This window comes from Phocoena sinus, chromosome X (assembly GCF_008692025.1).
Source record: "Phocoena sinus isolate mPhoSin1 chromosome X, mPhoSin1.pri, whole genome shotgun sequence".
In the NCBI taxonomy this organism is placed as follows: Eukaryota; Metazoa; Chordata; class Mammalia; order Artiodactyla; family Phocoenidae; genus Phocoena; species Phocoena sinus.
In genome coordinates this window covers 41,828,138-41,844,645 of record NC_045784.1, presented here as the reverse complement: position 1 = coordinate 41,844,645, position 16,508 = coordinate 41,828,138, and the positions used below count along the sequence as shown (strand labels likewise).

The 16,508-nt window shown below is 36.4% G+C and overlaps 1 protein-coding gene across 2 annotated transcripts in view; it reads right to left on the bottom strand.

The window, feature by feature from the left end:
* RP2 (RP2 activator of ARL3 GTPase) overlaps window positions 1–16,508 on the bottom strand; it is a 48,820-nt gene that overhangs the window by 12,054 nt on the left and 20,258 nt on the right. The window contains exons 2-3 of one of the 2 annotated variants that reach the window (XR_004348034.1): window positions 10,588–14,560; window positions 9,057–9,171 (exon numbers count right to left, since the gene is read on the bottom strand). Coding sequence is in view for 1 of the 2 variants with exons in the window: in XM_032619563.1 (XP_032475454.1) it covers window positions 9,057–9,171; window positions 13,895–14,560 (781 nt within the window). In the remaining variant the exon portion in view is untranslated. The remainder of the gene's footprint in view (window positions 1–9,056; window positions 9,172–10,587; window positions 14,561–16,508) is intronic. The other variant, XM_032619563.1, reaches the window with a different exon arrangement.

Genomic DNA, 16,508 nt, shown 5'->3' with positions numbered 1-16,508 from the left:
ATATAATCTAGAATTCAGAAATACAATTTTGGTAGAATTACCCAAGTATGTAACTTGGTTGCTATCCTTTGAATAGGATATGAAGAGCTTCCAATAAGTGACTTAATTTGCCAACAAAGAAACATCAACAAAAAAGGTGGACAAGTGCATCAGTTTTGATTAACATGTGTGGACCCTAAATTTTAAAAAAAACTACACCACCAACAATGCGCTTTTTAAGCAGTTCTATTTGTCTCTCTATCTAATGATGAGGACTACAGTTACTTCAAAGTGCTTACTTCAAGTGACTATTTCAAACTGAATTATGAGGTCAACAAGATCACTGGTCATGTTTTTACTGTTTTAATGTGACTGTCTTATCAAATAGCTTGCAGTAGCTTTAAATCTAAATATTTGAACTGTCATGAAAAAATTGTGAGACTTCGAAGTAAACAAAAAAGATTTCTGGATATCCTATCTAATGAACTCTTCTGTGTTATTTAACATGACCTTGGAACAAGTCACTGTCACGTCTCAATTAGGTTACAGCAACAGCCTCCCAGCTGGTCTCTCTGTTTCTCCCTTAGAGTAACCAGAATGATAAAAGCTACATTTTAAAGGGACCATGGCATTCATATGCTCTAAAACCTCCAGTAATATGTCTATATTTTTCTTATTTTTAATTTTTCTAAAAATAACTGACAGTTTAAAGTAATAATGTGAACAATGCATTATGTGTTTATAGCATATGTAATAGTAAAATATATAATAGTGACACAAGGATGGGAAGGAAGGTTTGAGAATATGATGTTATTAGGTCCTTATATACTACAGGTGATGTGGTATAATATTATTATAAGGTGGACTCAAATTATTTAAATATGTATACTGTAAAACCTAAGGTGACCATTAAATAAGATTTAGGAAAAGAGGTATAAATACTAAGTCACTAGGGGAGGTAAAATGGAATCATTAAAAATACCCAATTAAACAGAAAAAGAGGTAACAAAAAACAAAGAACAAATGGAACAGAAAGCAGCTAGCAAGATGGTAGATATTGATCCAACGATATCAATCCCTTTCAATATGAATGGTGCAAACACACCAGTTAAACACAGACTTCCCTGGTGGTGCAGTGGTTAAGAATCTGCCTACCAATGCAGGGGGTACAGGTTCAAGCCCTGGTCCGGGAAGATCCCACGTGCCGCGGAGCAACTAAGCCCATGCGCCACAACTACTGAGCCTGTGCTCTAGAGCCCACAAGCCACAACTACTGAGCCTGCGAGCCACAACTACTGAAGCCCGCGTGCCTAGAGCCCATGCTCAGCAACAAGAGAAGCCACTGCAATGAGAAGCCCGTGTACCGCAACGAAGAGTAACGCTTGCTCACTGCAACTAGAGAAAGCTCGGGGGCAGCAACGAAGACCCAAGGCAGCCAAAAAAAAAAAAAAAAAAAGACAGAGACTGTCATATTGGATTGAAAAGCAAGAACCAACTATATGCTGTCTACAAAAAATTCACTTTAGATACACAGACTTTGATAAGTTCAAAGAAAAGGGATAAAGCTTTATGATGAAACACTAACAACCAAACAAAAGGTGGAGTAGCTGTATTTCAGACAAAGCAGATTTTAGAACAAGGAAGATTATCAGAGACAAAGAGGGACATTACATAATAATAAAGGATCCTTCAAGAAGACATAATCCTAGATGTGTATGCACCTAACGACAGAGTTTCAAAATTCACAAGGCAAAATCTGATAGAGTCTGAAAAAAGAAATAGACGAATCTACAATTACAGTTGAAGACTTTGACACTCCTCTAATTCATAGAGCAAGTAGGCAGAAAATCAGTAAGGATATAGATGACCTGAATAACGCTATCAACCAAACCGACTTAGTGGACATTTATAGAACATTTCAGCAAAGAAAAGCAGATTATATATTCTTCTCACCTGCACATAGATTATTCACCAAGATAGACTATATTCTGTTCCAGAAAACAAGCCTTAACTTATTAAAGAAAATAGAAATCATACAACGTGTGTTTTCAGACCATAACAGCATTAATCTAGAAATCAGTAATAGAAACACATCTGGACAATCTCCCAAATGTTTGGAAATTAAACATTATACTTCTAAATTATCCATGGATCAAGTGAAAAGTCTCAAGGGAAACTACTACATCAGGGGTCAGCACACTTTTTCTGTAAAGGGCCAGATGGGAAATATTTTAGGCTTAGTGAGCCATACAATGTCTGTCACAACTAATCATCTCTGCTGTTACAGTGCAATAGCAGCAAAACATAATAAATAAAAGAATGAGTGTGGCTATGCTCTGATAAAACTTCATTTAAAAAACGTACAGTAGGCCATACTTTGCCAAACCCTGAATTAAATGAAAATACATCATATCAAAATTGGCAGAATGCAGCTAAAGCAGCACTTAAAGGAAAATTTCTAACACAAAATACATATACAGCCAATCCTCATTATTTGTGGATTCCTTATTTGCTAATTGCTTACTTGGTAAAATTTATTTTACCAAATAGGTAAAATATTTTACTGAAAATCAATACTTGTCTTTTCATGGTCATTCATGGACACACACAAAGTGGCAAAAAATATGAGCTGCCTGACATGCATGTTTCCAGGTAAATTTGAACAAAGTGATGCTCTGCTTTCTTGTTTCAGCATTCATTCTGTAAACAAGTGGCCTTTTCACAGTCCATCTAGTGCCACATTTTTATACTTTTTGTTGGTAATATCAGTGTTTAAAATGGCCTTCAAATGTAGTGCTCAAGTACAGTCTAATATTCCCAAGCTTAGGAAACCTGTGATGTGCCTTACAAAGAAAATGTCTGTTAGATAAGCTTCATTCAGGCACAAGTTACAGTGCTGCTGGCTGTGTGTTCAATGTTAATGAATCAAAAACATATCTAAATGAGGTGTCTTTAAACAAAAGCACACATACAACAAGGTTATACTGATTGGTTGAAAGAAATGTTGTGACCAGAGACTTGCAGGAACCTAGCCCTGCATTTCTCCTAGGAGTAGCAATTCAGTACTCACTGATTCAGTGTTCACAGCAACTTTATAGAACAGACCTACTGTGAATAACGAGTATCACTCTATTAGGAAAGAAGAAATCAGTAACCCAAACTTAAACCTTAAGAAACTAGAGAAAGAAGAGCAAATTAAACCCAAAGCAAATGAAAGGAAGGAAATAAACATTAGAGCAGAAACCAATGAAACTGAAAAGAGAAAAACAATAGAGAAAATCAATAAAACAAAAAGCTGTTTCTTTGAAATTATCAATAAAGTGATAAACCTCTATCGAGGCTAATGGGAGAGGGAGGGGCCTCAAATCACCAACAGGAGTATAAGAAGGACATCACTACTGATCCTACATACATTAATAATAAGGAAATACTATAAACTCTACACCTATAAATTTGATAACTCAGATGAAATGAAACAATTCCCTGAAAGACAAAAACTATCAAAATTTACCCAAGAAGACAAACATATCTTAAAGAGCTCTCTATGTAATAAATAAATAAAATGTATGGCTAAAAATCTTTCCCCAAGTCTTCAGGCCCAGATGGGTTTCACTGGCAAGTTCTACCAGACATTTAAGGAAGAAATGATACTAATTCTCTATAATCTCTCCAAGATCACAGAAGAAGAAGGATACTTCTCAACTCATTTTATGAGGCCAGCATTACACTAATATCAAAGCCAGAGAAAGCTACTACAAGAAAAGAAAAGCACAAACCAATATGCTTCATGGACAAAGATGTAAAAATCTACAATAAAATATTAGCAAATTGAATCCAGCAATATATTAAAGGGATAAAACATCATGATCAACGGGGTGCATCTAAGGAATACAAGGTTGGTTCAACATTCAAAATTAACAAAAGTCACTTACCAGATTAAATGACTCAATAATAAAAAAACACGACCATCTCAATAAATACAGAAAAAGCATTCAACAAAATTCAACATCATCTGTGATTAAAAATCAACAGGGACTTCCCTGATGGTCCAGTAGTTAAGAATCCACCTTTCAATGCAAGTGATGTGGGTTCAACCCCTGGTCGGGGAACTAAGATCCCACATGATGCAGGGCAACTGAGCCTGAGCGCCACAACTACTGAGCCTGTGTGCCAAAACTAGAAAGCCTGCATGCCACAACTACTGAGCCTGCATGCTCTGGAGCCCACACACCACAACTAGAGAGAAGCCCATGTGCTGCAATGAAGAGCCCGTGCACCACAACGAAAAGATCCCACGTGCTGCAACTAAGAACTGACACAGCCAAGAAAACCCCCCAAAACAAAAAAAGCCCTCAACAAACCATGAATAGAATGAAACTCCCTCAGTCTAATAAAAGGTATGTATGAAAAATCTACAACTACCATCATTCTTAATGGTGAGACTGAACACTTTCACCCTGAGATCAGAAACAGGGCAAGGATGTCCTCTTCTCACTATTCTACATAGCATAATAGTGGAAGTCCTAGCTAACATAATAATGCAAGAAAAAGAAATAAAATGCATGTCAAAGAGACAGAGGAACTAACCTAAAAGAGCTCCCAAAGGCTAAACTGGAACAATTTGATAGTATTGGACTATAACCCAAAGAATAAAATACATATCTATGAGTCCCTACTGATAGACATAAATGACTGAATAAATAAATGGGAGAGAAGGGACAAATCTTTCTTACAGAATTCCAAATAATGTATGTAGATACTCCCCTCTCTAGGAGGTGGAGCTTAATTCCCTCTCCTTGAGTGTAGACTGGTCTTAGTGACTCAACTTCCAAAGATCATAGAAAGAACTTCCAAAGAGTATAGAAAGGGGAAAAAAGGAAATTTACAGTGTTCAAGAAACCTGGCAGATACCACCTGAACCAAGTCACTAAGGTCAACATCACCAGCATTAAGTCATGTTGCTATCATGTGCCCTATGATGTGATGTGATGTGACGTGATGAGAAGGGCACTTCACCTCTTCTCCAAAACCCATAACCCCAGTCTAACCAGAGAAAACACCAGGCAAACGCAAACTGAGGGACATTCTACAAAATAACTTACCAATACTGCTCGAATATTTCAAGGTTATGAAAAACAAGGAAAGACTAAGGAACTGTCACAGATTAGAAGAGATTAAGGAGATATGATGACTAAATGCAATGTGGGATCTTGGATTGAATTCTGGAACAGAAAAAGGACATAAGTGAAAAAAACCCGGTGAAATTTGAATAAAGTTTATAGTTTGAATAAATAGTATTTTACCCATGTAAATTCCTTAGTTTCAACAAATTATCATGCTTATGTTAACATAAGAGGAAGGTGAGTTTCAAAACTCTCTGTACTACCTTTGCAATTTTTCTGAAAATCTAAAATTATTCCAATATAAAGAGTTTATTTTAAAACAAAAATGTCTAGTAGATTCTCACCTCACTCAAACTAGAAGCCACAGTCTCTACAGTGGCCTACAAGGCCCTATATAACCTGATTCCTCCTTTACTACTTCTCAGATCTCATCTATGTTTGTTGAATAAATGAATGAATGACCCTCTAAACCAAAGGAACCCAAATCTGACTAATCATCAGAACCATCTGGGGAACTTTTAAAAATGCAGATTCTAAGGGAATATCTCAGAGATATTTGAATCAGTCTTTCTGGGGTGGGAGGTGGAAATTTAAATCTTTAACAGCACCCCAGATGGTTCTGAGAATCAGACAGATTTGGAAGATTCTCAAGATGAAAAACACAACGAATTCTCTCATTTGGCTGTCAAATAGCTTCATTAATTGAAAGGAAATAATTATGACTACTTTAACTGAAGAGGAAAACTTAGAGACTCTAAAGTATAAACTATTTGAAATAAAAGTGAATTTTCAAAAGAATAAGTCCATCCCCCTGCTAAGAACAGTGGTTTGCAACTGGGAGCAATTTTGTCCCTCACGGAGCATTTGGCAATGTCTGGAAACATTTTTGGTTGCCATAACTGGGGCAGTGTGTTATTGGTACCTAGTCAGTAGAGGCCAGAGATGCTGCTAAACATCCTATAATGTACAAGACAGCCCACCACAGCAAAGAATTATCTAAAATGTCAACAGTGCTGAAGCTGAGAAACTCTCCTCAGAATGACTGATGGCCACTTTTACATAAGGACCCAGTCCATCCAACACCTGCTGGAATATCTCCACAGACAGCCTGCTCATTATTCTACATCAATCAATGCACTATTGGGCAGCTTAAAATTTTCCCCCAACTTTTCTTTTGAAAAATTCCAAACATTGTAGAAAAGTTGAAAGAATAACAAACATCCATTTGCTCTTCACTTACACCCAGCAAATGTTAACATTTGGCCACATTTGCTTTGCCACACACTATACACATATACACACATGCACACACAGACATGCACAAACACACACTTTTGTTTTGCAGAGCCACTTGAAAATAGCAGACATCATAACGCTTCAGCATGCATCTCCTATGTAACCACAGTACCACTATCATACTTAAGGATACAACAATAATTCCAAAATATCATCCTCAAACTTCCCCAGTTGTCCCCAAAATGACTTCTACAGCTTTATAGTTCACCCCACCCTAATCCAAAATCCAATTAAGGTTCACTCCTTGCATTTAATTGTTAGGTTTCTTTTAATCCAGAACAGTCCCCCATTGTTTTTGTCTTCCAGGACATTGTCTGAAGAGTCCTAGCCAGTTATCTTGTAAAATGTCTTCTATTTTTGATTTGTTTCAGTTTCCTCATGGTGTCATTTAACATGTCTCCAGATCTCCTTTCTTTCCTATAAACCAGAAATTAAGTCTTGGCTCGATCAGATTCAGGTAAAATATTTTTGGCAGGAATACTTCATAGATGATGATGTGTATTTCTCATTGCATCACATTAGGAGAAATACAATGTCAGGCTGCCCTGCCATCAGTGATGCTAAGTTTGATCACTGGGTTAGTGTGATGATCATCAAATCTCTGCTCTAAAGGTATACTTCCCATTTGAATTAGAATGTATAAGTATCCTACTTTTTATCAACTTTTACCCCAATTGTTTTAGCACCCACTGATAACCTTTGTCTGAATTAATTATTACAACAGGGGATAGAAAATGGTGATTTCTGAAGTCTAACATTCCTTCTACGTTTATTAGCTCAGAGTATTCTATAAAGAGCAGAAGAGCTTTCCTTATTCCCTCTCCCCCCGCCCCCCCTTTTTTGGGTGCTTAATACACATTTATTAACTGAATACATTCAATACTGCTGATTTTTCAAATTAGATAAAAAGCATGGGCTGATGAGTTTTATGGAGGTATTTCTCAGATTATAAAAACAAATTTTAAACAAGATCTGTGACTACTTAGATGAGAAACTGATTATTACTGTGAGCCAATTTGGGGTCATGGAGAAAGGGTCATTTCAAGCTAATGGAAGAGTGCCTCTCTTAACAGAGGATAGGAAGCTTCTAGATCATGGGAATGTCTAGCAGTCATTCATGATATCCATGTAGACCATATAGTTAGGTAGATTCCAAGCTGGCTGGGCATGCTGGTCCATAGTTCAGTGCCAATTTCCTCTCCCCTCTTTTTTATTATCACTATGGATGCATGGATTTCTATTGTTGTTTAATCAATTCACTTCATTATTGTTTTTGATGCTCAAATTGACCCAAATTTGGCCAGTGGACACTTCTTGAGACTCCTTCAAGCTGGCTCCTGTGACCTTTTGACATAACTTCATTAGTCTTTGACCACTTCCTATGGACATCTCTGGTTTTAAAAGCTGTTTATATGATATTTATTTGCTGAAATTCCTATAACATCTGTCCATTGGTTTTGGTTCTACTTTTTTCAGGAACAGAACATTTTATTTCTTCCATGTGGAATGTTATGTGACTTAAACACATATTATGGCTGGGTTGGAGCAATTCTGTGAAACCGCTTCACTAACATCACACAAGTATATAAATCATTAATTTAGGCCTACTCATATGCTCACTTCATCCCTAATCCTCACACTTTAGGATGTCTATTACACACACTTATTACTTAATTCAGTTTCTGAAAGCTGCTGAGAGTTTAAAGATTTGTTTCCAAGGTTTCATCAAATTTTCCCATATCAAAATGGCTGCATCAAAGGAGCCGGGTCATAATTTCCTATATATGATCTGGGATAGATTCATGCACCGGTTGGAGCCAGTCCTTGGTACTACTAGAATAACCACTAAGGTATATGAAATACTGTATTACTACTTAAGGGCCGAATCGCACCCAGCATTAGTTATTAAAGGTATCCTAACAATCCTCCAATATTTTCATACAGGTTTTTGCAGTTTATTACAACTTATTTATACATAAAGAGCATGTAAATGCAGATGTGCCTTCTTTCTAGGGTATATCCAATCAGCATTACCCATTACCATATATATTTGCTCAGGCCAGTCAAGAAAAGCCTGATGAGCCTAGAGCAAAAAATGTCCCTGCCCTAATAGATGAACGGTACTCTGTCTTCTAGAATACATAGAGGCAAATAGCAACACTTCAGGAGGGCACAGGAACTCTAGTTCCTCTGTTTGTAGACATATTTCCGGTATCTGACAACTTAATCAGATCATGTTAAATACACAGAATAGTATACAGTTTTATTTATATTTCTTATTCCTTTTCCAGTATGGTCAAAGCACACTGAAGGCAGAAAGAATCCTTATCAAGTGCTTTGTAACTCTGGGCAGGGAGAAGGAAATGGTCACTCACTATAGTACAATAATAATAATAAAATAATTTAAAATAATAAAATGTGACTTTCAAGAACGAAGGTGACAGAATAGGGGAAAAAAACCCTAATGCCTAATTTCTAGGTGATTACATATGGCTTTTCGAATGATGTGAAATTTTGACATTTCTGAATAGTAATAGGAAAAACATAAAACAAATGACAAAGAGAAGACAATGTAAGAGAAATACTAAAGTCAAGAGTAAATCAAATCAGCAGGTCAAGGGAAAAACCACAAAAGTATACCAATCATCCAGAAGGTACCTTTGTTCAGAAGAGGAAGGAAGTCAGGTGCTTTTTCCCGAAAAACCCTTTGAGCATCTTCAGCTTTCATTGATACCTCCTTTGTCTGAACCAGGAAAAAGCCTTTACCAACCAGCTGTGGGAAATAAAATTTCATTTACATTTTAAAATGACCTGAGACTAAAACAATATTTTCCTATTCTATAATTTTTCTGTATAAAATGTAACACAGTGCTCTGATTTTTGTTTTAGTTATAACTGTAATTAATTCAGAGTGTTTGCTATAAACAAGTTTTCACATACACAAGATTCTTTCTTCCAGATGGGTGGTTCTGATTAAGAATTAGTACTGCCACTCCAATAAAGATGTTTAAAAAAAAAAGAATTAGTACTGCCTACTGTTAACAATTAAGGGTCAAATAAATGTAAATTAGCCCTCAAAATTTTAAACTTTATTTAAAAAATTTTGTTGACTGAAACTAACAGAAGCTTTAGTTTGGTGATACTGTCCAGTGAGAGGAGAATCATTAACTAAAGTATGGTACATTCACAAGATAAAATACCATAGTTTGTTAAATATAACAAATGATAAAAGGGGGAAAGCTTATATAATACTGTTAATTTTAAAAAGCATGATTCAAATTTATATAGTATAGCACAATAACGCTAGAATACATTTATGGAGTACTTACTATGTGCCAGGCAGTTTTATGTGTTCTACATGTAAAACACGTTTAACCCTCTCACAAGGCAGGTATTATTATTACTCTCATTTTACAGATGAGAAACTAAAGCACAGAGTGGTTAAGAAATCTGCCCATGGTCACACAACTATTAAGGGACAGAGCTGTGACTTGAACCCAATTAAACTGATTACAGACTAAATAAATTAAAATTATTCCTACAAAGACAATTCAAGGTACAGCACATTATGGATGATTTTTAAACTTATTTCTACTCTTCTTTATTTCTACAGTTCTCTACAATGAGTATACATTAATTTTTAAAATAATTATGAAAGTATTTTTTAAAAATGCAAATCGATTCAACCAATTAAAGCCTATTGAGTTTTTAATTATAAAAGTAACAAATAGGCTCAATACAGAACATTTATTTTTTAAAAACATTTAAAAAATAAAAAACAGAAACAAAGAAATATCAAAGTGCTACCACTCAAAGATGCCACTGCTATATAGGTATACTTCCTTTTTTTCGGCCACGCTGTGTGGCTTGTGGGATCTTAGTCTTAGTTCCCCTAACCAGGGATGGAACTCGTGGCCCCTGCAGTGGAAGTGCAGAGTCCTAACCACTGGACTACCAGGGAAGTCCTGGCATACTTCCTTTTACCCTTCCGGTTTTCGTTTTCCCCCATTACAGAAATAATACGTTTTATGTAAAATCCATAGAGCTACGAACAAGAAAAGAAAACCCTGCTCTTAATCCACTTCCTAAAAAGAACCACAACTGTCAACATTTTAGTATATATAACTCTCCAGACTTATCTACTTTAAAAAAAAATCAGATACGTAATATTCTACAAATTTTCACTTACTTGGTTGTGAACATTTTCCAACTATTCTACTATAAAATCAGTTTTAATGGTTGATAGTATTTCATTCTATGGCTACGTTATTCCATACCATTTCATCAAATTGGATTCAAACTCAAATCCTTTTCCAGAGCCCTCAATGCTGCCTCAGAAAAAGAGAAACATCCATAAAAATGTAGCAGGAAATTACATAAACATCACTGCCAGATAATGACTGCAAAGTTACTTAAATTATCAGAAACAATCCCACATCTGTTTCTAATTCTCTAGACTGCTCAATACCTCTCATTTTATAGTCAGACACATAAACTGACAAAAGTAAGATGATTAATTCAAAACACTGTTACCTAAAAACAATGAACTATGAAACTAGTGTATTTACTTTGATATTTCACTGCAGACATGTGAAGAGACTCTTTTTCATGAAAATTCTTCTACTTTTAAGCTTTTTTTTTTTTTTTGCGGTACGCGGGCCTCTCACTGCTGTGGCCTCTCCCATTGCGGAGCACAGGCTCCAGACGCGCAGGCCCAGCGGCCATGGCTCACGGGCCCAGCTGCCCCGCAGCATGTGAGACCTTCCTGGACCGGGGCATGAACGCGTGTCCCCTGCATCAGCAGGCGGACTCCCAACCACTGCGCCACCAGGGGAGCCCCTACTTTTAAAGACTTGAAAATAGAGGTAACTACCCAACTTTAATATACAATAAGTTATATATTAATATACATGTATATATACATATACATGTATACATGTATATGTTAATATACAATAAGTTATACAACTTTAAGTTATACAATACTTCCAAACAATTCCAAATACTTTAATTTATCCTGTGCTTATCTGTGATATAGTTAAGAGGCAGCAAGAAATCTGATCTTTAGGTAAGAAAACCGAGGCCTAGTAACTTCTCTTGACTCCTATGGAATGTACTTTCTGGTTTACCCAGTTTTTCTGGACTTCCTACTCTCTCAAGTTTTACACTTCCTACCTTAAAAAACCATTATGATATGTTTAATTTATGAAAACACTATGAAACAAAATTCTGTGCTACTCCTAGGGTTTAACAAAACCAGAGTTAGCAATCACAGTTCCAGTCTAAGCTGTTCTAAGACATTTGTGTTATGATACGAGAAAAGACTCAAGTTTCATTTTTTTCTGTCTCAGCATTAACTAGCTTCTACACATATTTTCCAGGGAACTCAAGCTTCATTTTTTAAAAAATATGTAATCGCTCTCTTGATATGTAACTTACCGGTCTTTCAGCACGCTGTGATACCCTCTTCACATGTACTTAGCATTTTCTTCTTTTTGTTCTCTTAATTCTGTGATTTCAGAATTAGTCAGGATAACTCTAGCCAAAAAGTCCCAGGGTTTTTCCTTCTAGGCTGGAGGGTAGTATCTGCCTTGCCTCCACACACTTTCAGTCACATTCCAGCTCCACCAGGCATTTATCAACTTTCCTTTACCACTGAGGCAGCATAATAGCATCATGCTTAAGGGTTAAGACTATGGCCTACAAAGCCAAACTGCCTGGATTTAAATCATGGCTCTGCTACTTACCAGCAAGTGACCTTTTGCAAGTTACTTACCTTCTCTGTGGCTCATTTTTCTTATCTGTATAAAGAGAAACAATGGCACCTATTTCATAGGTTATTCCTGAATTAAGTGAGTTAATCCACTTAAATACTGTACAACAGTCACCTGACGTATAATAAACACTATATTAACTGTTAGCTATTATTATTGTCATCATTTTTGTTACAGTTATTGTTGGATTTTTATTTAAATTATTTTGTAATCCAGAAGGACATCTAAAGAACATCACTCTTCCTGGTCATATTGCAAAAAGTGCACACAACGGTGCCATTTTGTACAACAGATTTCAAAAGTTAAAAGGTTAAGGACATCTGATGACTCATGAAGAATGACAGTGTTTGTTTTGATGGCTTTTTTCTTTAAACGTACTGTACATTCTTTATGTCCTCTCCTCATTATCTACCAAAAAGGAGTTTAACCTGAATAATTACCTCTCTTGAAAACTGTATGTAGATTTTTAAAAAAATCATCATATAGTATAATGAAAATGTTTACCTCTCAGATGTTGGATTAACATCTGATTAGATAGCTCAAAGGCCAGAGCACTTTTTCTATATCTCACCAGATCCATAGCACATTTTTATCAGATTGGCATAATCAAGAAAGAAAATATCAAAGTCTTAAGATTATACCTGGCTTCTGTTGTTTTTAAAACTGGACCTCAGATATACTTTGTGGATTTCAGACATGGGTTTTCTACATTGTAGAATGTATAAGCTACAGAGAGGTGGTCATTTTTCTAGTTTTTTTTTTTCTAAAACCGTTCCTTTTGACAGAAGTGCTACAACTTAAAAAAAAATCTATTCAAAGAGAGTTTTCCATTCACCTCTCCATTTCTGGAAGTTTGATTTTTAAATTCAAACAGACTCTTTCTGAAGAAAGCCTGATTAATGACTAATCAATACATCCTACTGCTGCCTCCCCAATGGAGGAACTGCTGCTTCTGGAGCCCCTAACCTCCACATCCCCATTTATTTTTCAAGTGAAAGCTGCTACCCAAAGAACTCTTCTCTACTCCTGAAAGCACTAAAAGCCCCTGCTCATGAGTCCACAATCTCTGCTGTCGCAGCTGCCACCTCATTGTTTCACACCAACTTCCTCTTCATGGCAATAGGGCAAAGGAAAGTAATGTGGAGGTTGCTCTCAGTCAAAACGGGCTCCAAAAGTTGTATGCCTAAATTCCTTTCCCACACCTTAAACAGTTAAAAACTCCAAATAAATTTCCCCACTAAATAATTATAAAAGGTCATGCTTTACTTTGCAGTACTACTTTTGTGAGCTCCCGTGGAAATCAGTTATGATAAAGAATGGAAGTTCTTTGAGGGTAGAGAATTTTGTCTATTTATCTCCACTCCCAGCATATATTTCATCAGCTCTAAACTGCCATCAATTGTAAGATGCATTTCAGAGAAGCAAAACTGTGGAAAACAAAGGTGCATCCTATAATCAATGAAAGATGGTGACAGAGTAACCTGCACATAATGAGTGCTTAACAGATGCTTCCTGAATTGAATTGTTTTTAAAAAGTTTCTTTGGGAAAGTATTTGAGGCCTAAGCAACTAGCTTGCAGATAAATCTGTAGGGGGCAGAGGACTATAATTTAAGGATTGCCTGTATTTCTAATAGCCAATTTGAAAAGAATGGACGCTCTCCAGAAAGTGGTGTGTTTCTATGTAGGTGTATGTCTGTTTCTCTTCTCTCTCTTCTCCTTACCTCATCAATTAGTTTCCTGGCATTTGCGATAGTATAATCACCAGCAAATAATACCACCAAGCATGACTCATCACTGTTCTTCTGTCTCTGACCCCGGGACACTGGAACGATACTTCTACTGGCTTCTGTGGAAAGGCGGACAGCTTTGAGCTCTTCGGTAGTAGGTAGAGGAACATGGTCCTGAATGACAGCATCTTCTGGAAGAAGGCTCCAATTGAGTTCTCCTGACACAGGTGTAAAGTCATGAATGTTACTCCAGGTATTATTGAAGATACTGAGCCCTGCATCTTTGAACTGGAAAGCTAATTCAGGGTAGTACCATTGAAAACAGCCAAACTTGATATTCGTGGAAGACTCAATAATGGGCTGAGTGGCACAGCACAAAAAGACTTCCAGCTTTCTACAATCCCGCACACGAAACTGTTGGCAGGCTAATGCACACTTGCAATCTCTGCAATTCCGGAAAAACACACTGCCTTTCACCGGTCCCAGAAAAATGACACAGTTAGTACAGTCATCAATAGTAACTGTAGCAGAGTGATCAAAAATATAGATGTTACAGTTCTCACAGTCTTGAATGAGAAATTGTTGTCCTGCCACTTTCCCAGGTAAGCGACCTACTGTTTCATCCTTCAGTCCACTGAACATGTAGTCTTTTGGGTCAACCTGCAGGAACAAAACACAGACCTTGAGTATTATTGACATTATTCAGCAAACATTAATTATCTATTGGGAGTCAGGAACGATTTTTATTGCTAAAATGATATGTTCCAACTCTTACTGACTTTGCGACATAATAAGAAAATGAGCAGGACAAAAAACTTTTTAAAAATAAATACATAAAAAGCATGGGGGGAAGAAAGGGAGAGGAAACTGTTATAGATAAAGAAAGACTCAGGACATACCAACCAAATGATGTGCGGACATTGTTGGATCCTGTTTTAACATATCAACTGTAAAAGTACATTTTGGAAACAATTGGGGAAATTCTCATACATACACAGAGCACACTGGATGATATTAAGGAATATTTCAGCTTTGAGCCTTTTCTTTTTCTGATGCTTCACTTTTAAAAAAACTTCTGCGTCTTTAAAACTTCTAAACTTGGAAATACACCCAGATAGGAATATGTTTCTCTATCTTTCCATAAATTGATGCCTAGGTCTTAGTTTCTAAACCCTGACTGATTTCTGCAATATGCTACAGAAAATGGAAGCACCTGAAGGCCCAAGAATCACTATATGTCAGAATTTGCATCTACAAATTTGATTGAAACGTTTACTGAGCTACTCCTACAATGTAAAATTTTCAAATTTCACCATTTCCATCTTTAGGCATTTTAAACTAAAGCTCACAGAATCTTTTACACAGTGTGTCTGGAATCTGTTACATTATTTTTTAAATTTTAGCTGACCTCTCAAAATATAGTCATTAAAAGACCATTTTTATTTTTCTAAATTACTTTTAAATCTACTTGCACTGTCTTAACCTCTTTGTGAATATTAAATTTCATACAAAACTATTCATGTACCAGAAACAGGCTCCCATAGGTACGGTACACAAAAACTTGATTATTTACAAAGGATAATTTAATCATCTTAATCGTTAGCAAACTAGCTTAAAGTGACTTATTCAGCATTACACAACAAATGTTGTACTCATCAGTTTTACACAATGTACTAGAAGTAGTATTGGTCTGTAGCATGAGCAATAAAAGACACAGTTAGTACAGTCATCAATAGTAACTGTAGCAGAGTGATCAAAAATATAGATGTTACAGTTTTCTAGTCTCAATTTTGTCACCTATGAGCAACATGAATGAAAAAGGCACTTTAACTTTCTAGATCTTCATTCAGCCATTTGAACACCCAATAGGAGCCAGACATTGTTTTAAGCACCAAAATGAATATGACCAGCTCTTTCCATAAAAGAAGTGAACACTAACCTAAACAAATGATTTTAAAACCACCTGGCTGTGTAATGAGAGATGCTCAGAATATTCTGGAAATACAGAGGAGGGACACCAGGCACAGGGGAGGTAGGGGTGTAAGACTTCCTGTGCAAAGTGAGAATGAATAAGCTGAAGTTCACCAGGTAAAAGGGGTAGGAGTAAAGGATCCTCCCTTCCCATATCAGGCAAAAGTGAAAGAATGAAATAAAATAAAACTCTTCAGGGAGTGTGAGGAAAAGTGAACATGGTTTGGTGTTACCAGTGATACTGCAATGGGAGCAAATGAAGCTGGAGAGGTAGGCAGGGGCCATATTATGAAGCTTGGAAGTTCTCCGTGGACAAAGGGGTACCACAGAATGATTTAAATAAGCAAAATTTATATTTTAGGAAGATTGTTCTGGTAAGAATAATGACAAGTGGCGTGTGAATCGGAGAGGCGGTTGCAGTCATCCAGAAAGGGCTGGAACTAGAGTAGTGGTTAGCAGGGAAGAGGAAGATGGAATGAATTTGAGAAATACTGAGGAAGGAGAATCAGACGATTTAGTAATTCAATGGCTGTAGGAGGTAAGGCAGAAGGATGGGTCAAAAATGATTCCTAGTTATCTAGTCCAGTATTTTCAACCTTTTTGACTACAATTCACATTAGTACATTCTCCAGCACAG